Raw genomic sequence first — 26,177 nt, 5'->3', positions numbered from 1 at the left:
TCGTCAAAAATCTCATATTATGGCTAACCTGTTGCAAAAAAAAAAGAAAAGAATAAGGCATATCTCAAAACTAAAATCATTCAACTATGCTGACAAAAGGCCAATAAAAATGTCTACATTAGTTTTGACTGGATATTTTTAATATTCACAAGCATAAAATAGCATTTTGTCTATATTTTCACTAATAAACTGAATACATTGGATTATCCGCCCCTTGCGTAAAACATTGTCTGCCCCTTTTGAGTAATTTGTGGTATTATTGGAATCTCCAATCATATACCTACACATACATATATGTTTCTTTCCCCTACTGTTATCCTAACAGTTTTTATGCACTCTCAAATCAAAACACTCTTTTTTTACCAATATCCTCAAATAGTTCCGGAAGTCAAGGGGTTAATCATTGCAGTGAAAATGAAAGTCTTTGGAGAGAGAGAGAGAGAGAGAGAGAGAGAGAGAGAGAGAGAGAGAGAGAGAGAGAGAGAGAGAGAGAGAGAGAGAGAGAGAGAGAGAGAGAGAGAGAGAGAGAGAGAGAGAGAGAGAGAGAGAGAGAGAGAGAGAGAGAGAGAGAGAGAGAGAGAGAGAGAGAGAGAGAGAGAGAGAGAGAGAGAGAGAGAGAGAGAGAGAGAGAGAGAGAGAGAGAGAGAGAGAGAGAGAGAGAGAGAGAGAGAGAGAGAGAGAGAGAGAGAGAGAGAGAGAGAGAGAGAGAGAGAGAGAGAGAGAGAGAGAGAGAGAGAGAGAGAGAGAGAGAGAGAGAGAGAGAGAGAGAGAGAGAGAGAGAGAGAGAGAGAGAGAGAGAGAGAGAGAGAGAGAGAGAGAGAGAGAGAGAGGTTCGGGGGTATGCTCCCCCCAAATGTTTTTAAATGGTACATTAAAATCTGTGCAATCTGGTGCATTCTGAGACTAAAATTCAACTCGTTTGGATCAGGTAATAAAGACATTCTCCTCAACAACAACAAAATCCTCACCACGCACTCATTCACACAAGTCCCTCAACACATCTTCCACACAAGTCTTCAGACACAAGTCATTTTTATTTAATTCAGGATTGTCTGTGGTGAGACCCTTCCTACACACTCATTTCATCAGCAGCAGAACACCCACTCAAAGTGGTAGCACTGCTGATAAAATAGGATTCAACAAACAAATAGAATAAAACTGAGAAAAAAAAGATGAACAGTTTAGTCAACAATTCTGACATATGGATGGGGTGGGTGGGGGAGGGCATGAATTAGGATGGGGAAGTAGACGGGCGCTGTGGCAGGGTGGCAAGACGTCGGCCTCTTAATCGGAAGGTCGAAGGTTTGAATCCCGGCTGCGGCCGCCTGTTGGGTTAAGTGTGGAGATTTTTCCGATCTCCCAGGTCAACTTATGTGCAGACCTGCTAGTGGCTTATCCCCCTTTGTGTGTACACGCAAGCACAAGACCAACTGCGCACGGAAAAGATCCTGTAATCCATGTCAGAGTTCGGTGGGTTATAGAAACACGAAAATACCCAGCATGCTTCCTCCGAAAGCGGCGTATGGCTGCCTAAATGGCGGGGTAAAAACGGTCATACACGTAAAATTCCACTCGTGCAAAAACACAAGTGTACGTGGGAGTCTAAGCCCATGAATGAAGAAGAAGAAGGATGGGGAAGTGTGGAGATGAGTTGACAGGGGGCAGAACTTGTAAGATGATATTGCATATTTACGCATCTATTATGTACGATTTACCAGAAAGAAAACGTAAAACAGAAACATTTTAACTGCGAACATTTACCACTCTTGTTACGCTGCAACTGTCTTTCAGAAATGTTTAGAACAGCCCCATGTGCAAACAAAGAGGAAATCAGAGCATTCAAGTCGAGAACATACACTATAACCATGAGAAAAACATCTTTTCGTCATTTACAATTTCAAATTTTAACCTGCCCTTAGAAGAAGTTACATATGACATTCAACAATACTGAACACGTGAACACGACACAGCTTCAGTATTATCAATCAATCAATATGAGGCATATATCGCGCGTATTCCGTGGGTACAGTTCTAAGCGCAGGGATTTTATTTTGTATTTTTTATGCAATTTATATCGCGCACATATTCAAGGCGCAGGGATTTATTTATGCCGTGTGAGATGGAATTTTTTTACACAATACATCACGCATTCACATCGGCCAGCAGATCGCAGCCATTTCGGCGCATATCCTACTTTTCGCGGCCTATTATTCCAAGTCACACGGGTATTTTGGTGGACATTTTTATCATGTGAATATTATACTAATAGCCTAAGACTTCATTACAAGACGCAAGGGTTGACAATGACACCAACCCCCGCTAAATAAAAAAGAAAGAAAAAACAGCAACTACTTACACGCATTTTTAAACTATGCATCGTAATTTTTTTATTATAACTACCTTTCTTACACATGGTATTTATTCTTGGTGTTTATGAGCCTCTTGTGTTTGTGTGTGCCTATGATTGTTGGGGTGGGGTTTGGGTTTGCTAACTGCAGACAATAAAAATGTTTTAAAACAGGCAAAAAAGAGTAAGATATGTATCACCTATCGCACCATATGGAGCCATGAGAACTGCCTTATGAAATCTTACATTTCCCTAGCAGTCAGAACACAACCTGCTGTAATTTCAGTCCTTAAAAAAACCAAAATTAATTCACACAAAAGATTTAAATGTTACTTTCGTTCTTGCAAATGGAAGCAAAATGCTGAAAACCTAAGAGGCAATTCCCAAACACTGCTGCAAAAGGTGAGTTAACATTCAGCAAGCACTTCAGGATTTGTGGTATGCAAGCGGAAAAATAATAGAACTAAATATGTAGCCACGCCAGACCTATGAACACGTTTATTCATCCTCCTTTTGTAATTTTATCAAGCAATAATTAATACAATCAACATTTTGTGTTCCAAGTGTTAAAAAAGCCCCATCTGGGGTGAATAATTCAAAACATACGTGACCATGCTCTCTCTTTCACTTACCCACTGACATTCGTTTCAACACAACAATTATTTTTATACAGTGCACAATTTTTCAACATTATCATCGAGGTGTTGCAGCCAATTTCGTCAAAGCTGTCAAGCTATCAGTCACCGGAGCTAGATCCATCAGCATTAGCGGCTGCTTTATCACGATCTCCATTTGTGGGACTCTCGCCCAATTTTGCACGCATGGAACGTAGAGCTTTCTCACGCAATTGCCGTTCCAACTCCTCAAGGCTTTCTTCTTCCTCCGAACCCTGTAAAATAAGGCAGCAAAATCAGTTTCTAAGACATGTCAGAGCTAGGGTTCTTCATGAATGTTAACTGTATGTAAACATATCTGGTTTTACTTTATCAGTCTATGTGTACTCGCTAAGAATAGCTGGTTTTACTGTATCAGTCTATGTGTAAACGCTAGGAATAGCTGGTTTTACTATATCAGTCTATATGTACTCGCTCAGTACACGTACACACACACACACACTCTCTCTCTCCTTCTTTCTCTTTAAATTCCTCTTCAAACTTATCCATGCGAGAGCTTTGAATCATGTAGCACTACAACAGGATTTTCATCAACATCCTAAGATTACAATTCTCACTAAGGAATAGAGAAGAAAGAAGTATCCAAACTTACCTCGCTTTCCTTTCCTTCCTTGCTTTTCTTCTGCTTGTGTTTCTTGTGCTTCTTGTGTTTCTTGTGCTTCTTGTCCTTCTTCTTTTTCTTCTTCTTGGCCGAGGGGTCCGAGTCCGAGCCCTGTAACAATTGATCAAACAATAAATTACACTCAGACTTTGACCATCCTTTGCTACTCCATTAAAAAAAATTGTTGCTATTCACAGCCAAGATAACATGCAAAAAGTGACAACCATGCTCAAATAATTCAAGCTGCTGTGGCACAGCCAACTTACAAAGATCAGTGTTTGATTTAGTCCAGTAAATGTAAGACAGCAAAGTGTAGGTCTTGATATGTACAGCTTCGTTGCTCAATGACAGCCATGCTCTATATTCTTCAGAGGATGAAACCTTTGAAACTGTCATTCATGGGTACACGAGGTGTATGGAAATTTGGAGCCACGCATCCCATTGGGATACAGTAACTCTACCTTGGTTTCTTTCCGGCGATAACCTGCCGGGTGCTTGTTAAATTGTCCAAACTCTGGTTTGAGGCATAGCCAACCAACAACACACCACAAAAAAAAAACCAATAGCGCCATACTGTATTCCTGCTCACTTTCCCCAGAGAGAAAACAACCTGAATTTCCATGAGTGTAACCTCACAGGACTACATACAATCTTACCCTTATCTTATTCTTACACCTGTGTTCATTACAATGGAGAAAAATGAAAAACATTTTCCTTACCTCTGAATCGCTGCCAGACTTTGGCGGACCAGGCCTGGAATCGCTGCCGTTTTTCAAAACCCTTTCCTCCCCCTTGCGAGTTGAGTCGTCTTTCTTCACCATGAAAACACGGCGGTGTCCGTCCCCCTTGTCCCCTCCCGCTGGTCTGCGTGTGTCAGGACTGGACGAATACGACTGGCGTTTCGGCTTCTTGCTTTTGTCCATTCTGCCGTCTGGTGCCGCCTCTCTCTCCGAACTGCTGGAAGAGTGGGAGCGTTTTTTCACAGGTTTGGCTCCTCTCCGTGGGGACGCAGAACCACCACGACTGTCCCTGGAAATCTGGCGTGCAAGGTTGTCGGCGCCTCGTTTCTTGGATCGGTCTCTCTCCGGTGAGGAATCTGAATCTGAGCGGGGAGGTTTAGCTTTCATGGCACCGGGTGATTTCCTTCTGGGCGATCCAGGGGGGGAGTCTCGCCTCTTTCTGAGTGGGGGAGGGGAAGGGCTTCGCTCCCTGCGGCGGGGTTTGGGGGGAGGGGAAGCGCGAGAGCCACGCGCGGGTGGGGGGGAACCGCTTGACCTGCGTCGGCCTCTGAAGGGCGGGGATTGACGACCGCCTCGCTTGTCAATCATGAAGTTGGGCGACTCCCCCCTGCGTCGAGGGGAAGGCCCAGGAGAGGGTCGTCTCTTACGTCTGTCCATTGGGGACGGAGAGAAACGCCTGCGACGGTCCCCAGGCGGCGGGGAAGAGGCTGAAGGGCGCCTGCGACGAGCGTCGGGAGAAGGTGAACGCTGCTTCACACCAGGCTTCTTGAATGGAGGCGGAGACTCCGACCCTGAAGAAGATGACCCTGAAGACGACTGGGCTGGCTTTTTGGCTGCAGGCTTTTCCTCCTTCTTCTTTACTCTAGATGGTGAGGGTGACTCTGACCCCGAATAAGAGCTTCCCTCGTCGCCTGAAGATGCAGGGGCGGGTGCTTTACGGGGCCTGGCCGGTGGAGGGGATGCAGATCGGGAGCCATCACGAGGTCGTCTGACAGGGGGGGAAGCGTCCCTACGGCGAGGAGGGGGGGAGGGACTGCGACGAGGTGGGGGAGAGTTAGAAGACGCTGGCCTTCGACGTCTGGGTGGAGACATGCTGGGTGTCCTGCGTCTGTTATGGACAGAAACAAAACAAGTTCACAGAGTTGCTTGTAAACATGAAACTTGGCCCACAAGAAAAGCACTAGGATTCTATACATCAGTGCTAAAGAATCAGCATCAGTGCTAAAGAAACAGCATCAGAACTAAGAAATGTACTTTCCCAATTTCCTGATGTCTAAAAGGCTGATCTGAGAATCATGCCTTTTCACAAGAAAGAAAGAAAGAAATCAAAGCGAACTATAAAGCTTCAGCCGTTAAATTATTCACTGTGTGTGATGAAGCAGAGTAAACAAAAACGTACAACTTATGAACACAATGAAAAAGCACCTGTTCATGCAGACTAACAGATACCACATACTCGCTCAGTCTCCCACATTCAACCATACACTCCCACCCCTTAAAAATACACTGAAGGCATATATGTTAGTTCAAATTATGATACGAGTCAAGTACCATGCAACATGAAATTCTAACTATCTGATGTTAAAGATGCCTTCTCATGTAAAAAGGCCCTTCACAGATCCGTGATGGTTAATATCATACATTTGCACAAGCAAGGAAGGTATGTCACACGCTTTCCTTCTTTGCCACTACTAAAGCAAACGTGTGCAAGATTGTATGTTACACGCTTTAGAAGCAAGGCAAGAACGGATTCAAACTCAAAATCGTCCCTCCAAAAGCCAAAAAATTAACACACGACTTTTATTTCTCCTGCTGTTATCGTTTCTTCTCTTTACACATTCTTCAACGCTCAGAATACTGAAAACGGCATCCCAGACGACAGTACTGTTTCCATACGCGAATTTAGCTGCCCTTGGAAAGTGGCTAGCTCAGGAGACCTGTTAGTCTGAAACTATAAGGACAGAGTTCTGAACATAGATGACAAAGATCCCGGAATGAACAAACATTTCGCGGATGCAGACACAGAAAGACGTCATGAAAAATGCGATGCTTCAAAAGATACAGACTGTGACAATGACCGTGACGTCATTCACATACACCGAGACGTCATTCACAGTTGTTCGGTCACTGCCGTCAAAAAGTAGATCTCTCCACAATGGCTGCTCCTGTGTTTAGGTTTGTCAAGCTTGAGTACACAAAACGTGTTTGTTCTCTCCTCTGTTGAAGCTGTGAGACATAAATGCTATTCCGACTTGGTCGTGTGACAAACTTTTCTTCCACATTCGATTAGCTGATGTCTAACTCAGCCTGACGGCTTCGTTAGACAATCAACGTAATCTCGTGTGGAAGAAAACGTCTGTCACACGACCAAGTCGGAATAGCAGGTAATCTTAAATATTCGGCCAGATACGCCAATGAGCGGGACAGAATTAGTACAGACAACTTCTCCTCCACTCATTTCGGAACCCAACTCAAAAGCAAGTCACAATGCCAAAAAAGTACATCCACACATCATATATCAAAATCATACACACAAATAAAAAGCAAATAAAAGGAGGTGTCAAGAGGGAAAAAAGCTAGTAACTGTGTCAAGCGCTGTTTCTACCCGAAGTTGTCTTCTTCTTCAAACTATGCGCTTTATCGGAAGTAAAGACTAAAATCAAAATGATGGATGTCAAAAATTAATTCTGCATTTTTTTTCAATTATTGGTCGGGTTGAATGTTGAATGTTGCTAGCAGGGGAAATGTCAAAATTATGCTAATCTATTTGGGAAACAGCAGTTATGAGTGCAGATCTGCTGCCACTTTCACATGTATACAGACCTGTTTACCCCCAAAATGAAAATCAGGAATGCCACTGGTACTTTTCAGTAATTTGAGGCATCTTTCAGTAATCTTTTGTATCAACCATAAACCAGCTCGAAAACGATTAAACGACACGTTTGAACGCGCGCTACCATGCAAAAAAAGTACAAAATTGATGATAACCATGGTTAACAGTATTGTACTACACACACAGAAGCTCACACAAACCCACAACAACACCTGATATACAATAATGCAAGTTAACAAAGACAAGTGTACTTTATCTAAAAAACACACAGTATTCAGGGGCGGAGCAAGAAAGCCAGGGCAAAACCTGGGGTCCAGGGCTTCGGGGGTCTGGGGGGCAAAGCCTCCCTGAAACTGAAGAACTGTAGCTATTTTATAAACAATTTGTAGCTTATCCTTGATTTTAAACATGATCAACTGGTGTCAGCAGCCACACATTATTCAGGGGTGGGACTTTTCCGCGAAAATCCGCGGACACAACTTAGGAATTCCGCTGGAGTAATCTATTTTTCCGCGTCCCATTTCATCACAGTATCTATAACTTGTTGAGTGAATGATATGGAGAGAAGTGAAGATGGATCAGAACACTGGAGGCTTGAGAGTTAAATTGTGTTGACTGAAAACTCCTGATAACTATTAGTCATTTTGAGCTTCAATGCATTGAATCATACTATTGCCAGTATTGGATTATGGATACATGGTTCATTACGTAAGTATGCACCATTACAATGTTACCATTGTTGTGTGAATTATTTTATTTTTTTGTATGGGGGGCTGGGGGATGAGGAGAATGTCTTTTTTTACCTAATCCAAACGAGTTGAATTTTAGTCTCAGAATGCACCAGATTGTACAGATTTTAATGTACCATTTAAAAAAATTTCGGGGAGCATGCCCCCGAACCCCCCTGGAAAAAAGGGATTTCCTCTTTTTTCACCACAAGAAAGTCCCACCCCTGATTATTTCTTTTAAAGTTAGTATTAAATAATGGCAATTTATCTTCATTGATATCCGCTCCCGACAACAACACACAATTCACAGACAGAAAATGTTTTTTGTTTTTTTCACAGACAGAATTGTTTTTTTTCTTGACAGCCGTAACAAATACTAAAGCTGAGGATGCAACTGAAAGTGAGAGTTAAAGAACGGATGATGGTAATTATACAATGTCAATGCCAAGCATGAAGAATAAAAAGAGAAGAAACTCCTTTTTTCCCCTTAGTCACCTCTGTTGCTGTTGCATGTTCATTCCATGTTGAGGGTTTGACACAGGTCTTTAGTGAGATAGAAACAAAACATTCATTTGTAAATACTGTATGGGCTGCATTCTTTTCTCAGTCTTTCTTTTTTTACATTTCACAATTTTTTCCCCCAACAAAATGTCAAACAGGAGTGGGTCAGAAAAAGTACCCCATGTCTTCTGACATGCAACAAAACCGTGGCCTGTAGTAGCAAGTAGCTGAGTGAACCTGTCCCAATGTCCAGATTATATGACATACGTGAACAACCTCACATTATAGCTACACCAGACCCTTTCAGTCTCCCTCCTATCACCTCTTTGTACAATTCTCTCCCCTAAATCTACCTTATTCCAAGTGAGATTCCTCAACAGCAGCTAGACTCTGCACATAGGTATCGCACTCCAGTCGTAATGTACTAATGGGCAGGTAGTCATTATCAAAAGGTGACCGTCAGGGCAGGGCGGACTGTATTACCTTGCTACCCATGACAATCTTTCTCCCAAAACCCAGACAGCTCAGTTCAATGCTAAATATGCCACAAGTCATGCTATCCAGTCTCACATATTCACAGTTAGACCAAAATATTCACACTCACACTCTCAAGTAAAACAAAACAACCTCACAGAAACCTTGAAAAGAGCATGAAACGGCACCTTTCTATTTTCTTTCTCCCTTTCTAACAACCCTTGAAAAGAGCATGAAACAGAACCTTCTATTTTCTTTCTTCCTTTCTAACAACCCTTGAAAAGAGCACGAAACAGCACCTTCTAGTTTCTTTCTTCCTTTCTAACAACCCGTGAAAAGAGCATGAAACAGCACCTTCTAGTTTCTTTCTTCCTTTCTAACAACCCTTGAAAAGAGCATGAAACAGCACCTTCTAGTTTCTTTCTAACAACTCTTGAAAAGAGCACGAAACAGCACCTTCTAGTTTCTTTCTAACAACTCTTGAAAAGAGCATGAAACAGAACCTTCTATTTTCTTTCTAACAACTCTTGAAAAGAGCATGAAACAGCACCTTCTAGTTTCTTTCTAACAACTCTTGAAAAGAGCATGAAACAGAACCTTCTATTTTCTTTCTAACAACTCTTGAAAAGAGCATGAAACAGCACCTTCTAGTTTCTTTCTTCCTTTCTAACAACCCTTGAAAAGAGCATGAAACAGCACCTTCTAGTTTCTTCCTTCCTTTCTAACAACCCTTGAAAAGAGCATGAAACAGCACCTTCTAGTTTCTTTCTTCCTTTCTAACAACCCTTGAAAAGAGCACGAAACAGCACCTTCTAGTTTCTTTCTAACAACTCTTGAAAAGAGCATGAAACAGAACCTGCTATTTTCTTTCTAACAACCCTTGAAAAGAGCATGAAACAGCACCTTCTAGTTTCTTCCTTCCTTTCTAACAACCCTTGAAAAGAGCATGAAACAGCACCTTCTAGTTTCTTCCTTCCTTCCTTTCTAACAACCCTTGAAAAGAGAATGAAACAGCACCTTCTAGTTTCTTCCTTCCTTTCTAACAACCCTTGAAAAGAGCATGAAACAGCACCTTCTAGTTTCTTCCTTCCTTTCTAACAACCCTTGAAAAGAGCATGAAACAGCACCTTCTAGTTTCTTCCTTCCTTTCTAACAACCCTTGAAAAGAGCATGAAACAGCACCTTCTAGTTTCTTCCTTCCTTTCTAACAACCCTTGAAAAGAGCATGAAACAGCACCCTCTAGTTTCTTCCTTCCTTTCTAACAACCCTTGAAAAGAGCATGAAACAGCACCTTCTAGTTTCTTCCTTCCTTTCTAACAACCCTTGAAAAGAGCACGAAACAGCACCTTCTAGTTTCTTTCTAACAACTCTTGAAAAGAGCATGAAACAGAACCTTCTATTTTCTTTCTAACAACTCTTGAAAAGAGCATGAAACAGCACCTTCTAGTTTCTTCCTTCCTTTCTAACAACCCTTGAAAAGAGCATGAAACAGCACCTTCTAGTTTCTTTCTTCCTTTCTAACAACCCTTGAAAAGAGCATGAAACAGCACCTTCTAGTTTCTTTCTTCCTTTCTAACAACCCTTGAAAAGAGCATGAAACAGCACCTTCTAGTTTCTTCCTTCCTTTCTAACAACCCTTGAAAAGAGCATGAAACAGCACCTTCTAGTTTCTTCCTTCCTTTCTAACAACCCTTGAAAAGAGCATGAAACAGCACCTTCTAGTTTCTTTCTTCCTTTCTAACAACCCTTGAAAAGAGCACGAAACAGCACCTTCTAGTTTCTTCCTTCCTTTCTAACAACCCTTGAAAAGAGCATGAAACAGCACCTTCTAGTTTCTTTCTTCCTTTCTAACAACCCTTAAAAAGAGCATGAAACAGCACCTTCTAGTTTCTTCCTTCCTTTCTAACAACCCTTGAAAAGAGCATGAAACAGCACCTTCTAGTTTCTTTCTTCCTTTCTAACAACCCTTGAAAAGAGCATGAAACAGCACCTTCTAGTTTCTTTCTTCCTTTCTAACAACCCTTCAAAAGAGCATGAAACAGCACCTTTCATGTTTCTATCTTCCTTTCTTCACAATCAGTTTTCTTGACTCACCTAGGCCTGCGGGGCGGTGACCTGCGGCGAGGGGGTGAGCGTCTCCATGGTGATGGTGAGCGTCGCCGCGGTGATGGCCTGCGGCGTCTGGGGGATGGCGACCGGCGTCTTCTGAACGGTGATGGTGTTCTGCGTCTGCCGTCACGCCGATTTCTCTGAGCTGTTAACAAAACGAAGATGAAAACATTTTTACCACGGAACTAACAAGCGAAGATTGAAGCAGGTAGTAGGGGTGGGGTTGCCTTCGAAAGAGCAAGAGAGAGTGGATATCACTTCCAAGTGGTTGAAATGACAGAACCTGTACTTGCTTGTGATACTCAACTTCAAAATTATTGGACTTTTTTTTAAAGACAGATGAAGATGATGTTCAGACTCGATATTGTGAAAAAAGAACTCACGTTTTGGTTCACCTTCGTCCGAGGACGAACCTGAGGAGGAGCCCTCGTCATCATTCTTGCGATAATTCCTGCGCTGCTGGACACCCTGTTTCTCAGGAGACTCGGACGCTTTGTCGCCCTGAAACAAGGAAAGAAAGGTCAAACATATGCGCGCGTGTTTCGATTCATGTAGATTCAGCTACCAAGGTGTCCAACATTCCCAAATTGTGCAATGCTTATTTTCACACATTATTTCTGAAATGAGAAGTCAAAAGCCAAATTTATGTGCGAAAGCAGCTTATTCAGCTTTTAAACGCGTCCCAACCGATCCGGCCTCTCCCATGATGCACAGCAAAAAAGGGGCGGAGCCTAACTAAATATAGCGAGAACGCATGCTACGCATGCTGTAAACAATCCCATGCTGTGTTAGTCAAAGCCGAATGGAAAGCGTGTACTGCCTACCTTTACTGCTGAAGAATTGCTGATGCGTAATCGTGCCACAGCATCGTCCAGAAATCAAAACACTTTCTTTTTAAGTTCCGCCTGGCACTGACACGGCGTGGATTCCTGGCATCCTGAATTTCACGAAGAGAGGTCACTATTCTGGAGTTGATGTTCTCATTCCAGTCTAGTATTGACATGTGCGTTCTCAGCGTGTAACTCTCGAGTGAAAGGCTGCCGTCTGTTCGTTTGTCATGGTACTGGAGCATGGTGTTGTTGAATGATTCAACGAAGTAGGTGTCCATGCAGTGAATGTAATCTAAAGGGTTCTTGAAAATGACTGTTCGTTCTAAAGCTTGTCGTAAAAGAAGTTCTGCCTTTGGGTCTGTGATTGGAAGTTTTGAAGGTTCGTACTGTGGGTCTGTTTTGCATCTTGACGTGGTGTGGCAGTCGTGGTGATTACCTTTGTAGTGTTGAATAATATTGATGATCATGGCTTGAAGTTTGGTAGGGTCGTCTTCACAGTTCTTCATGCTCCAGTACATGTGTGTCTTGATGCTGGCAGCCTTGTCACTCAGTTCTGGATGCCAGGTTTTTCCTTCTTGGTATCGTGGCCCAGTGCATACTGTTCGGACCTCTTTGGCGACGTTTTTGGCAGCGTGCCAAGTGTCATTAGTTGAGGTCGTGTCTGGCCGGTTGTCCCTCACCCACTTGTTCACGGTGGCGTTCCTGTCGTGACAGTGGACTCGTATGTGGACCGATCCATCCTCCTGCCCGTCCAGATAGTCGTAGACACGCTTAGTGCCAATCAGTTCGTGTTTCTGGGCGCACGGCTCATCGGTCCTGCTCACAACGGACACGTGTAACACTTTGTGGCTCTGTGCGCCCAGACACACAATGTCAGAATATCTTGAGTTTTTTCTCGTTCCGTGTCTGGCATCCGTAAGGATACTGATGCCACCATCCTCATAAAGAACAAGTTCCTCGAGTAGGGCGTCGTACGTCGAGTCAGACACCTGTCTGGCGACACAATCCTTGTACACGCTAAAAACATTACTTACGTAGTCATCACCCAGTTTGCCAATGCCTGCTGCCTCAACAATTCTCTGGTACTGGTTCAGCTTTATCCCAGAAACACAATACCCATGAATCATTTTGCAGTTGACAAGGTATTTAACACCCAGGTATGGCGAGCTAGGCCAGTCGATTTTGTGATCATTATCACATGCAAAGGTGAAAAGACCGACATGTCCAAGCATTTTCATATTTGTACGCACAAGACTACATCCACACTGAACAGAATGATGATACACACGTTCACAAAACTTATCCAGGGAACTCTGGGCACAAACAAACAGCTGTTCGTCACTAGAATCAACACCACTGACAAGGGAGAAAGAAGTGTCTGCAAAATGTCCAAGAACTGGAGCATCAGTTGGTGCAGGAGGATCAAGTTCAATGTTTTTATCGATGAAAAAACGCAGTATAGTGTCAACAAGTTGTTTGTTAGTAACAGTGTTTGGATTCCCTTCTCCTAAAAATGTCTTAATCTTTCGTACTTGTGAATGAATCAAATCAATTTCATCTTTCTCTCCACTGAACTGAATTTTGCCTTCTGCTTTTCTCTGTACACGACCAACATTTCTTCGCTTTACAGCTTCTTCTGAGTCTTTGTAATATTTTCTTTTTTGTACGTTTGTTATGTCTTCCATTCTTGGAATACAAAATCACAGTCTAGGTACAATGCAACTCTCAACCGTTTTGGAAAAAAGCAAACCAAATTCCACAAGTAAATACTTCAAAGCCCTTCTCCGTACAGGACTGATAGAACATTTAGATAAATGACTGATTTCTGTGATTAATTCAACTTTTGAAGAATCAGTGCCAACACTATCTTTTAGAATGTAAGTATGTCCAGCTAGCACACTGATAGAAACAGACACAACAGAATAATTGGTGGGAATTTTTAGCGCCTTGTTTTTGGGCGCAAAATCTGGTCGAGATGACCGCACTTTTTCAAACTACAAAAGTAGAAAGGAAACTGGGGCCACAAGGAGGGGGGGGGGGGGCTACAAGGGGTGGGGGTACGGGGACACTGAGGGGTGGGGGACATGGAGGGGGTGGGGAGGGGGGCGGACCACTGACTTACAGAAAGGTCTAGTCTCTGTATAGTGAGTACTTGTAGGGCACACACAACCGAGATAATTAGACGTATTCATATTTCTGAGAGTAAACCCTCGACCCCCACCCCCTCCCCATCACAGGATTCGGAAACTCAACTCATGTGTCTTGCTTTCTGCTCTTCCCCCCGTTTGCATAGACTTGAAAATGAGCCAGTCTGTTGCCAGGGGGTTTTCATTAGTACCAGCTCACAAATATATAGGATATGTTGCAAAGTCAACGATACAATTTCAACTTGACCAACCTGATTCACAAATGAGCCTGGTCTTCTGTAAAGGTGTGGTTCTGCTTCAGCAGCCCGCGCGGTGTGAGGCCCACTAGAGGGTAACATGCCAACACAATTTGTGGAACTAACTAGGTACCTAAATACAATGAAGTAGAATGAGACACCGTCGTTTTTATTCATCCCTGGGAGGTCCCCACCAGTAGGGCGCGAACCCTATCTACGTGATGACAGACTGCCCTAGTTTCCCACCAGTCAGTTTGTTTCAGTTTTCTACAGAACCATGGTTAGCGCCCTGTACTGTTCAGTCATTTGCAATTTGACGTGTTAGTGTGTAAATGATAATCAATGGAAAATAACTCATTTGATTTGACTCTTTTAGGCGTAACAGAAGAACAACAAACGTCTGTTGAGACACTTTTTCGTGATCGTGGATGGTTTTTGAATACGAGAAGGAGTGAAGTATCAGTTTCTTCTGGAGATAATATTGCCAGCATCAGTGTCGAGAGGGACTCAGATTCACCAGCACTGTGTTCTGTGTCGGGTCGCGGTGTTTGTCCAGGCCTCAGCGTTGGTAGCGAGGGCGGTGAAAGCCGAGGAATCGGAGGGGCACAGGTGTCAGTGCCAGTGCCAGCCGAAGGGGAGTGTCTGTTTTGTTTTTGTTTGCCGTGTGTTGCAACGTGCAAACAGAAGTGGCTAGGCAGTGGGCAGCCAGCAAACATTAGAAATTCGGCGATCAGAAAAAGACTGTATAAAAAATACTGGACAATGATGTCAATGCATGGAGACATCCTCTCTACATTCAAAAAAAGACACGCACACTTAGCATTGACAATCCCTGCACAGTTAATATACAAAGAGAGATCATGCCGGAATGTATACTTGATTTAGTGAGGGGACTTTATCCAAATCCAAACGGAATTCCATACCAAGGACATCACTGGTGGTAAAGGTAAGCGACAGCTTCTTGTTTCAGCATGTGTAAAGCTTGCCATGTGCTGTGTTATTTTTAGAACACTGTTGTGAATCTGTCACGTCAAGACCAAGTTTTCCACGCCCCCTTTTCGAACGTATTTCTCAGTTCAAATCTTTATCAACAAATATAACATTTCAGACAACTTTTTAACCGTTTGTATCAACTTCTTAGCCTTTGTAGTCGGAATAGCTTTGCGTATGCAAAATTATTTGAGAGAAAGCGACCTAGTATGTGAAATATTCAAAAAAACATCAGAGCTACTTCTGCTCGTGGCTCAGGAACAATTTCAAATGGTCTCCATAACGGGAGGCACAGGCGCCTTATATATGCCTGCCGGGCCTTTAAGGTGTTTAACATCCCTAAATAACTGCATAACGATTTCTCACACATGCCTTGTCATCTAAAAATTGCAACTTGAACTTTTCTGCATTACTACATACAAGCTGCATTGCTGTTTAGAAGTCATACTTTTTTGTGGAATCTTGCAGACTGCAGTGAACAATAAACAAACAACGTACCTTTGATTTTTTGGACTTCTTCTTGTCAGGAGAAGAATCACTAGAGCTGTCATCAGAACTTGATCTGTGGAAAAAGAAACACATTGACATACATTCAAACAGTCTGTTTGGTCGGTTCTGATTACCTCCCATGGATACGAAAACCTATATGACCGTTTTTCTTTATTTTTCTCTCTGTTAATTCACCAGTGGCTCTGTAACATGTGTTACAGAATTGCACCAGTGTAAAGGTTAAAATGCCCATTAATACTGGAACACTGCATGTCGTTCTTCATTATATTTTGCACCGCAAAAGCTCAGAAGCCTTACGACATCAGCAAAAGTAAAAGTTTCAAAAACCAACCTTCTGCGTCTTTTTGGAGAAGACCTCTTGGGTGACCTTCTTCTGGGTGAAGGGCTTCGTCGTCTTGGTGCCCCGCGCCTGGGTGAAGGAGAGCGTCTTCGTGGTGACCTTGACCTCCGCCGAGGACTTGACCTTCTGCGGGGAGAGCGAGACGATCTTCGTCGAGGTGAACCTCTTCGTGGGGAGCGAGACCTCCTTCGAGACTTGGATCTGCATATGAACAAGAACAAATTGAAAACTGCATATTGTATTTGTAAAGAGCAAATCTGAACACAAAAGCTAACGATGAGCTGAAGAAATGTTTGGTTGGTTGGTTGGATGTTGGTTTTAAGTAAGAAGAATGAAAGAACATCATAAACATAGGCAAAGTGGCATCAGCACAAAAAAAGGAACGCTGCATCAACTCACCCAGATCGACTTCTGTGGCGCCGTCTGTCACCACTTCTCGACCGTTCCCTCTTCTTGCTGGTTGGAGACTTGGAACGACTTCGCTTCTTATCCTCCTTCTCTTTCTCAACTTTAGCTTGTTCGTCCACTGTCCCGTTGGCTTCTTCTTTGGTTTCAGTCCTGTGGAAAAAAATAGAAAGAGTATAATGTATGAAGCAAGTAACGAATGCAAGTATCCTCTTGATAGTTTCCTGTCATACGCTTAACTTCCATTATTATTATTTCCCCCCACACACCATGTGCTATGTGTGTACAACCTTCTCCTGACTACTTCAATAACTCTAAATACCACTGTTTTCATTCACCTTCCTAAATATACACACATCACTTTCATCTCTGTCCAAAAATACTTGGGATAGACTCCTAGACAACAACATACTTGTCTTCGGCAGGTTTGACAACAGTATCCGTGCCAGTCTCCTCTTTTGTCAAGGCATCGCCTTCAGCATCAGGAACTTTTGCCTCCACCTTCAGCTCCAGTGCAGCAGCTGTGGCCGCTGCTGCTGCTGCAGCCTTCTCTTTATCCTTTTCCCTGTCCCTCTCTCTGTCCCGATCCTTCTCTGGGCTCCGGCTTCTGTTTTTCCTGTGAGAGAAGAGTAACGAAGCAGACTTTTAGAAACCAGCTACACATTTTTGCATGAGACTGAAGAAGTTAACGTTGTACCAGAGTGTAATAGATAATTCATGGCGCATAGGGAAGTGAGAGAGTTAGCCTAACCTGATAGGACTTGTGCATCCTACTCATCTTCCCTACTTGGTTCTGCTTCAACAGCGTCAGTTCATTCAATTCGACTGTAAAATTACTTTGCACTTGACACAATACAGCCTATCATTTGTAAACATTTAAAGCAGGAGAACACTGCTAATGTGGACATATTGTTTGAAGACCACACATCCACACCTAGAACCTTGTGGCTATGAGAACCAGCCTATGTTCCAACCCACCCACAAAGCCATTCTTATTCGAACTGTTGAAAATGTCAAATGTGGGCACCAAATGAAAGCCACTTCCCTCATTCTGAACCTCAATAGTTTCTAGTTCTACCACATTTACTTCAGAATAACATACTTCGGAAGATGCTTTTGATTTAAATACATGTTGATAAAACGCTGTGAAAGACGACCAAATTCACTTACTTTCTGTCCGGCGTTCTGTCACGTTTGTCTGACTTCTCCCTCTCACGACTGAGTTGGTCCTTGATCTGTTCTTCCTTGCGTCGGAGGGCTGCATTCACACGCTCTTGCTCGGCCTGTTTCAATGAAACCGAAACCTGTACAACACTTGTTTTAACATTTGTCACTACTGTATCTGCTTTGCTGCACTAGCTTAGTTTTGTTTTGTTTTAAACCAAGTCCACAAATTTAGATACATTGAAATTAAAATAGTTAAAATAGCGAGAACTATCTACAATACAAATGTTTATCATATCATAATCCACTTGCTTCAGAATGCTTGAAAAATTGTTGACATGCACCATTCCTTTCATCTACTCCATTACAGATACCCCTCCCTCGACCACCCACTTTTGTACACCCACTTTTGTACACCCACTTTTCCCAATGATGTTTCCTTTAGAAGATGAAACCCGCCCAATATGTCAACCCTCCTCTCTGCTCAACTCTTCTAGTTGTACAATTTTCAGCTTACTGAATTCAACTCTGCATCTCTTGTGCACACACATTGGATTCTTCTATGATCAACTTGGCTAAGTGATTCTTCTGTTATCAACTTGGCTAAGTGATTCTTCTATGATCAACTTGGCTAAGTGATTCTTCTGTTATTAACCCATTTGGCCCCGGAGCGCCCGCTAGCGCCCGCTGTTTTTCTGCAGTGGCTGGCCCCGGAGCGCCCGCTACCAGCCGCTAAACACGTGTCTCAGTAGGGCGCGGCCATTGTTGTTGTTATAAACGAGACTCTCGCGGACGAGACTTCGTTGTTTTCGCGACTTCCTTCCGGTTATGCACATGTTTTCTTCTTGAAAATTGGTTCACTGTGAGAGGAGTAGCGATTTTTTGAAACTTCGAAATGGATACACGATCAAACGCAGAGTTTTGGTACGACTTCATGGGGGACTCGGACGATGACAACGATGTTTTTCAGGGATTTACGGACTTAGACCTGTGTAACTGTAAGGGACACTGTTTTGCTCAGTTTCATTTGGAACTGCTGCAGTAGCAGCCTTCTGCAGCTTTTTCTTTTGTGGAGGTTGGACCCTTGCTGCAAGTCTGTGTGTTTTCAACAGTCTGACACTGATGTTGGTGCTTGCGTGAAAGTGAAATTTTGTACTTCTGATTTTTTTTAATACATTCCTGTGCTGTGTAGCTGCAAAAAAAAAAATTGTATTTGAAGGAATGATGTTTTGTGCATCAAGGAAAAATACACAGGTGAGTCAAACTTTTCAAACAGCATTTTATTTCATTTTTTAAATGTTTGTACAAGTGACATGTGACGGAATTACTTCCCTGTACATGGGATTTCATAGTAAAATGGCTGCCGCTGGCCTGGGGTCAAATGGGTTAACTTAGATAAGTGATTCTTCCATGATCAACTTGGCCAAGTGATTTTTCTATGATCAACTTGGCTAAGTGAGTTTTCTATGATCAACTTGGCTAAGTGATTCTTCTATGCTCAGCTTGGCTACATGATTCTTCCATGATCAACTTGGCTAAGTGATTCTTCCATGCTCAACTTGGCTAAGTGATTCTTCTCAACTTTCCTACAAATCTTCAGCTGGATCAAACGCTACATCTCTTACGCTACACACACACACGGGCTGAGTGATTAATTGACTGTACACTCAAAGTACACATTCAAACATACCTGTCGCTTCTTAATCTCCTCCTTCTTCTGCTCAAGGAACTGGGTGGGGATGCCGGTGTCATTCTCCTGGGCGCTGCACAGCAAGTCCCACAGCTCGGCCTGGAAGATGCGCGCGTTCTTGGCGTTCAGGAAGCCCGTCAGGTTGATCTGCATCTCCTTGGCATCCGGGTTCTGCCACAACACACAATGGGAAGATTCCCATGCTCATTGCCCAACTCTTCTATCACATCAAACTTTCTTCTCTCTTCACTGACAAACTCGGTTCTTATGATACCGAAGGGTTTTGTGTCTGACAAGCGTTTCTGTTTAAAGGTAATCTTTACTAAACAAAATTTGTGTTGTAATTTTCATATTATTATACATATTAACAAGAATTACTTCCCTTTGTTTATTAGTAATCTTTACTTTCTTTTCTTCTTTAGCCCTCTACTCTCTATATTGTTAACCTGGTTTTGCAAACTAATGCCTTTTTTAACTTCCCGTGCTACACACGAAAAATCATCTTATAAGACATCTGGTAGTATTAAGTCTTCATTTTTGTTGAAATGACAATTTCTTGTGTAATCTTCCTTGCACCATCAAATAATGTATGAGAAAATGTGTTTGAGCCACAAGGAATACAGAACTAACAGCACTCTGCTGCAGTTACATGCTTTCTTGTAGTGCCAATATTTTCTTTGAAATTTTAATAAAACAAAGTCATGGGCTAATTTTGAGTTTTCTGGTGAAACCTCTAACTATAAAGGAAAGCATGAGGGAAAAAAATACAAAATGGTATTGGTAAACAACAGGATAGGATTTACCATTACATAAAACAGTTGTCATTAACTCACTAGTTTCGCATTTAGTCGTTGAACACCGCCTATGCAATTTCACATCGCAGCATTTCCCCCCACTATTAGTAGTACATATACGTACACAATAACAGATCAGTGAGACTGAGAGAGATTCTTCTATATACAGGAAATCAAACTTGTTTCCTTCATCTGACCATCGCAACATACTAATCAAATGTCCATATCAATCAATCAATCAATCAATGTCCATATCATGATAGATAAGAATTTCAAGTAGTTGAATATTGCTTTTGACACTGGTGATGCAGTTTGGCTTGTACAAAACCCTCCAGCTCTTTCCTATCTTCTAAAACTCATCCGCTCATACATAAAATGTAAGTTGAAACACGAAAGTACAATTCGCCATCATGACAATGCTATTGTGTAATAAGTTCATCAAATGCAACACAAACGTGCTTGCAAAATCCCAGAAAAAAATAAGGCTGTAAACTTCTCAGCGTGTAATCTCTACCACCGGACCAGTAGCCTCCCAACCTGCCTAAAGTACGAGTTACGTTTTGTGTTCACCTTGCGTTACACCTATGAATAAACCTTTCCGACCCTGAGCAAGACATCTACTTGGAGGTCTCACTCTTCACTCTCTCCTCTGCGTGTACTCCCTTCCCATCTCTGCAAGAAAAACATACACGTTAAAAACCTCTGCAAGTCTATGTCACTTGTTCCTAGCTGTCTCTCAACATATCTGACAAGTTTACTTACACTTACAGATAACGACATAAAAGTGACAATAAGAAAATGCAAGGCGCTGTCAATTATTCTGTTATCCACCAACTTTTAAAGAAATCCCATGTCACCTCAGTTTATTCGTTGTTCTCTTGCTTCTTCAGATGTATTGGGTATGGGTGTGGATTGGGATTATCTTACCAATATTCTATGACTTTTTCAAATGATGGATAAATAAAATACAAACCACCTGTGCATGCATAGTTTTGTACCTGCTCGAGAGGCAGCACGTTTGAACCTGTCTAGATTCAGGAGAATTACAAGGCATTTCATTTTAAAGAGCTCAACTCCAGATCAAAGGTAGGGGAAGCGGACCACTAGCAGTTGAAGAACCATCATTCATGGCCACCACAGCATCATGACCATGGACTCTTCACAGATAGATACAAAGTACCCACCGATCTAGAAGAAAAAACTATCCAGATTCACCCTTCTAAAAGCTTTCAGGAATCACTAAAAACTGTCAGGCTTAAAAAAACACAAATGCTGTTTGCTTAAAATAAAATTGCCTGATACTGCTAAACAGGATCTGTAACAAGGGACAGAAAAATTGAAGAAATTGATTTTTTTCCAGACCACAAGGACGTCTAAGGGACGAAAACTAAAAGGAAGTTCAATATATCATAATCTATCATTTTGATATTGTTCTTTTTCTTTTTGAGACATGCTACCTGAGAAGACTAAGATTGCAAGAGACCTCCTTAAACTGAAGACATTACAGGGTGATACAGCAGACGGAGGCAGTGGGGCCAGAAACTCAGAACTGACACGAGTAAAAACACAAAGCAAACCTTGGAGTTGCCATGCCGGCCGCCTGTGTGTTCGACGAAGTGGAGCCGAACTCCTTGTGAAAGAATAAGCCTAGGGATAAACTCTTGCGAATGTGCCTGCTTGCCTTGGCTAGAGCTGACTTTCGGAGGAGGCCATTTTATTTCATCATCGCTAATGTTGGAAGGAAACAGTTTTAAAAACGTAAGTGAGATGCAAAACACAGAAGCTCATACTTCCAGAACCCTTAAAATCAAGCATATAAATAAAACAGAGGAACAGCCATTCTCTCTAGCTGAGACTTGAAGCCTACGAATTGACTCATTTAATTGAAATATCAGCTTTAATTTAAAGTTTAAAAGTTAACTGTATGATATTCATCAATTTTTTTATGTGTCTTTTAATGCTGCCATATTTTTTCACATCTGTAAAATGCATAGGCATGCATTCCTTAATTCAGATAATGTTTATTTCTATAAATATAATCACAGACAGTCATAAAAATTCACAACTCCGTTATTTTAACACTTTGCTAATTATGACACAAAAGTAACTGCAATAACTGAATAAGCATTAACGTAACCAAATAAAAAAAACTTATTCTTAAATCCAAAATCAACATAAAAATACGTACCTGACAAGGGATCCACAAACCTACAGCCAACAAAGTGGCGACCAGTTTGGCTTAGGACTGGATATCAAACCGAAAAGCTCAATTCCAAATTTCCTCACCAAAAAAACCCTTGAAAAACATAACAATCAGGCAAGTGAATGCAGGTTAACTAAGAAGAAGGAGGAATGCTAATGAGATCATTACCCTTTTCTCCAATTGATTATAGACAAATTCGATGACGACATCATCCTCCATCCCCAGCAGTTCTGTGATGCGCTGCGCAATCCATGGCTTCAGACTGTCCGAGTTCACTTTGGTCATGTCCACCTACCACACACAAAAGTTGCAGAGATAAACAGACTGCCTGTAACAATAACTAAACTGACAAAAACACTGCATACAACTACAAGTACAATACAAGCTAAAATCAAACAAACATGCTGTCTGGAACTCAGCAGAAATCTAGTTAAAGTGAGTAGTTATCTGCAGCAGCATTTAGATTACAGATTAAATTTATTTATAAATTATATCTATATACAGGTAATCTGCCTGAGAACTGTTAAGCCCTGAAAGTGGTGTGTACTTTATTCGCTATGGTGAGTAGAACCATGTAACTGGCGAGTAGAAATGTTCATCTACTCTCCAAATGCAAGTAAAGTTGCCATAACAAATTGTTGGTTTGGCTAGTAAAGTATGCTCTCTGGCTAGTAAATTATCAGAATCACTAGCCAAAGGCTAGTGCACCATTTTTTGGGACTTTCAGACCTGCAGTTTAAAATTGTATAACACACCAGGTTCTTTTTACCACTTCAGATAAAATGATAAATGAAACAAATAAAGAACAAAATTAGCCATGAAAGTATTATGCAAATGCACATCACTTGTGCTGAACATTTTTTATTCACTGTTCTGCTGTGATCACAAGCACCAAAGTAGTTCAAGATAATTCCTTCTATACACCAACCATTTACACCAAGAAAATAAAAAGGCGAGAGAGATGGGAGAGACAGGGAGGGTTAGATAGAAGAAGAAGACAAAAAAGACAACACTGTTCTCAATGCCAAAGACAAGTTTTGATCTTGCACTTGCAGAAATTCAGACATCTCACCTTTCTGTCCACTCCTTCTCCAAATTTCATTGACCTCATCAACTTTTTCTTTTTGTCTGCGAAGCGGTTATCCTGCTCCGCAGTGGTACCCTGAAAGTAAAGCAGAATGTTTTTCAAAATTTTTATTGAGTGAATACAATAACAAACATAAAATGTGCTTCTAAACATCAAACTTACATAATGTCACCTGCCACTAAACTCTGCATGATTGTGATGTTTGTTTTTCTGAACCCACTTGTTTCCAGCATAGTCTTTGTGGCAGCAGTACATTCTACTTTGCTTTTCACTTTTGCCTTCCAGTATCAATGGATCAAACACTAAAAACAAAATATAGATAGACGTTGCACAGAGCAGATTGTAAATATGCACCCAAGCGATGGTTGTCAAACAGAGCAAATTTTGCTGTCAGCGTCAAGCACAAAATTTACTTCTGTCAGGAAGTCACATATAAACCCCTCTTTCTGTTCACTGTGAATGAATCAGTGAAATAATCTGGCAACACAATAAGTGAATAACAATAGTACTCAAAAAATATGTTTCAGATGTTCAAGGGTAAACAAAAACCATCTGATCTGCGCTTAGCAAACTGGAACGCTTTCTTACTTCCTTAGTAGTCTTACGATGTTTAGCTCAGCCCTGAAAGTGGTGAGTATTTTACTCGCCATGGCGAGTAGAAACATGTAACTAGCAGGTAGAAATGTTCATCTACTCGCCAAATGCGAGCAAAGTTGCTGAAACAAATTGTTGGTTTGGCGAGTACATTTTGCTCTCAAGCTAGTAAATGTTCCAAAGGCACCATTTTTTGTAGACTTTCAGGCCTGTTACTGTTTGCTCCGTATACCACTACCAGTAGTCGGTACATGAATTCCCAATCCCCCCTTTCTTCATCGCTGCTCGCAACTGTGTGATGTGCCCCCCACCCCCAGTAAACTGTGGGGTCTACCAGCAGTCAGATCTTCTGCTCTTATCTGTGACCTTATAGTCTATACACATATTCTCTGAACCTGAAGAAATAAGATGCTGTGCCAAACTAAAGCAATGACTTTTAAACAAATGAGACTGTCAGAAAAGTGTACATTATGTTGCTGTCGATAACTCCCATCTTTCAATGTCTACCTTCACAATGATGGTATTGTATGCCTGCATCAATTAATTCTCTTAAAATTAAAATCAATCCAGATTGATCATTCATGTATGCTCAGCATGAAAACGAGCTCTTGGACAAAGATGAACAAAGAGACTGAAACCGCACCGAGCAGCATTGAGCCAGAGCAGCATCACTCCAGCTTAGTAGTAGTACACGTCCAACTCCATGCTTGATGCACAACTAGCCACATAACATCCATCAGCATCACCTGCTTTATTTCACAATATTCAGGTTTTCGAAAGTGTTCTAAGGGTAGGACTGAGTAGGATGCAGGAAGCCTAGATATGTTTTGATCTAGACTAGAGCCTATTCCTAGTCCTACCATGTACACAGACGAAATGGGACTTCTGCTTCTAGTTACTATTCTTGAGTAATCTGGAGAGTTACACCTATCCTTTATTAGATCATCGCGCTCGGTAAGAAGGCATTGTGTATCGCACTTTCTAAATAGATAAAGAATCTGGCAATGCACTCATATCATTACTGATTTACTCAAGAAGTTGCACTTGCACTTGCAGTCTGTTCACTGCACAACCGGGAGATGAGTAGAACGGCGAAATCGATCTGCAATCTTGTTTCACTTCTTACAATGTTTAACATCAAGTACACCCCTGATAATTCAATGAAAGAAGTTAATTAGTCAACAGTGATGTAAATTATGTACAGCAACAATGGGGAAAATCAAAAATACAATCGAAAATGAGTAAAAATTAGACAAACCTTGAAAAATCCGGCGTCCGCCATTTTGGATAATTTCAAGTCTCGTTGGGACACGTGCGTTCGCGTGAATTATCTTAAAACCCCAACGTGACCTCTAAGTTCACGAATCGCTGTCTATTTAGCGGAATGGTGTGGAATTTGACAAGGCTGAAGCTAAACAAAAGAACAAGTCGCGTACGGCGAAAATACAACATTTAGTCAAGCTGTCGAACTCAGAGAATGAAACTGAACGCAATGCAATTTTTCAGCAAGACCGTATACTCGTAGCATCGTCAGTCCACCGCTCGTGGCAAAGGCAGTGAAATTGACAAGAATAGCGGGGTATAGTAGTTGTGCTGAGAAGGATAGCACGCTTTTCTGTACCTCGCTTCGTTTTAACTTTCTGAGCGTGTTTTTAATCCAAACATATCATATCTATATGTTTTTGGAATCAGGAACCGACAAGGAATAAGATGAAAGTGTTTTTAAATTGATTTCAAAAATTTAATTTTGATCATAATTTTTATATTTTTAATTTTCAGAGCTTGTTTTTAATCCAAATATAACATATTTATATGTTTTTGGAATCAGGAAATGATGAAGAATAATATGAACGTAAATTTGGATCGTTTTATAAAAAATTTTTTTTACAATTTTCAGATTTTTAATGACCAAAGTCATTAATTAATTTTTAAGCCACCAGGCTGAAATGCAATACCGAAGTCCGGCCTTCGTCGAAGATTGCTTTATTTCTTTGAAGTTATTATTAAATCTTTTTTTTGTTTGGACAGCCGGGGGGGGGGGGGGGGTCCGGAACCCCTGTTCAGTATCACCCCCCCTAATCCGCCCCTGACATGCATGCACCCCTCGCTTGCCCGTACTGACCCGACTGGCCTATAATACCACGTGGCCGGGACTCGAAAGTCTCGGAGGGTTGAAACT

General features: G+C 41.7%; 2 protein-coding genes across 6 annotated transcripts; both read right to left on the bottom strand.

Annotated features, from left to right (window-relative positions):
* Positions 1 to 1,009: 1,009 nt before the first annotated feature.
* Positions 1,010 to 25,309, bottom strand: LOC138962614 (serine/arginine repetitive matrix protein 1-like). Of its 5 annotated transcripts, none has more exons than XM_070334494.1 (15): positions 25,257 to 25,309; positions 23,390 to 23,479; positions 22,486 to 22,608; positions 19,321 to 19,491; positions 17,637 to 17,749; positions 16,879 to 17,082; positions 16,461 to 16,619; positions 16,053 to 16,262; positions 15,710 to 15,773; positions 11,392 to 11,509; positions 10,994 to 11,153; positions 8,419 to 8,466; positions 4,342 to 5,470; positions 3,614 to 3,733; positions 1,010 to 3,236 (listed from the first exon to the last, which is right to left on the bottom strand). In XM_070334494.1, the coding sequence occupies exons 1-15, from the start codon at positions 25,278 to 25,280 to the stop codon at positions 3,084 to 3,086; spliced, it is 2,886 nt and encodes a 961-aa protein (XP_070190595.1). In that variant the 5' UTR covers positions 25,281 to 25,309; the 3' UTR covers positions 1,010 to 3,083. The 5 variants fall into 5 exon arrangements, with proteins under 5 accessions (XP_070190595.1, XP_070190596.1, XP_070190597.1 ...); XM_070334495.1 differs by lacking the exon at positions 25,257 to 25,309 and adding an exon at positions 21,692 to 21,842; XM_070334496.1 differs by lacking the exon at positions 8,419 to 8,466.
* LOC138962615 (uncharacterized) lies at positions 11,528 to 13,854 on the bottom strand. Its single transcript, XM_070334499.1, has one exon. It carries the CDS (start codon positions 13,521 to 13,523, stop codon positions 11,835 to 11,837), a length of 1,689 nt encoding a protein of 562 aa, XP_070190600.1. The 5' UTR covers positions 13,524 to 13,854; the 3' UTR covers positions 11,528 to 11,834.
* Positions 25,310 to 26,177: the final 868 nt, after the last annotated feature.

This window comes from Littorina saxatilis, linkage group LG3 (genome assembly GCF_037325665.1).
Source record: "Littorina saxatilis isolate snail1 linkage group LG3, US_GU_Lsax_2.0, whole genome shotgun sequence".
NCBI classification, from domain to species: domain Eukaryota; kingdom Metazoa; phylum Mollusca; class Gastropoda; order Littorinimorpha; family Littorinidae; genus Littorina; species Littorina saxatilis.
Note: the sequence above shows the minus strand (reverse complement) of the source record. Positions and strands in the feature narration are given on the sequence as shown.

What these genes read in the sequence shown, in the direction of transcription:
- LOC138962614 (XM_070334494.1), bottom strand. Translation starts at nt 25,280, where the DNA reads ATGGCGGACGCCGGATTTTTCAAG. An exon ending in AGAAGTCCAAAAAATCAAAG is followed by an intron (nt 11,510 to 15,709) that starts GTACGTTGTTTG and finishes TCCTTGTTTCAG; the next exon opens with GGCGACAAAGCGTCCGAGTC. An exon ending in AGTCTGGCAGCGATTCAGAG is followed by an intron (nt 3,734 to 4,341) that starts GTAAGGAAAATG and finishes CAATTGTTACAG; the next exon opens with GGCTCGGACTCGGACCCCTC.
- LOC138962615 (XM_070334499.1), bottom strand. Translation starts at nt 13,523, where the DNA reads ATGGAAGACATAACAAACGTACAAAAAAGAAAATATTACAAAGACTCA.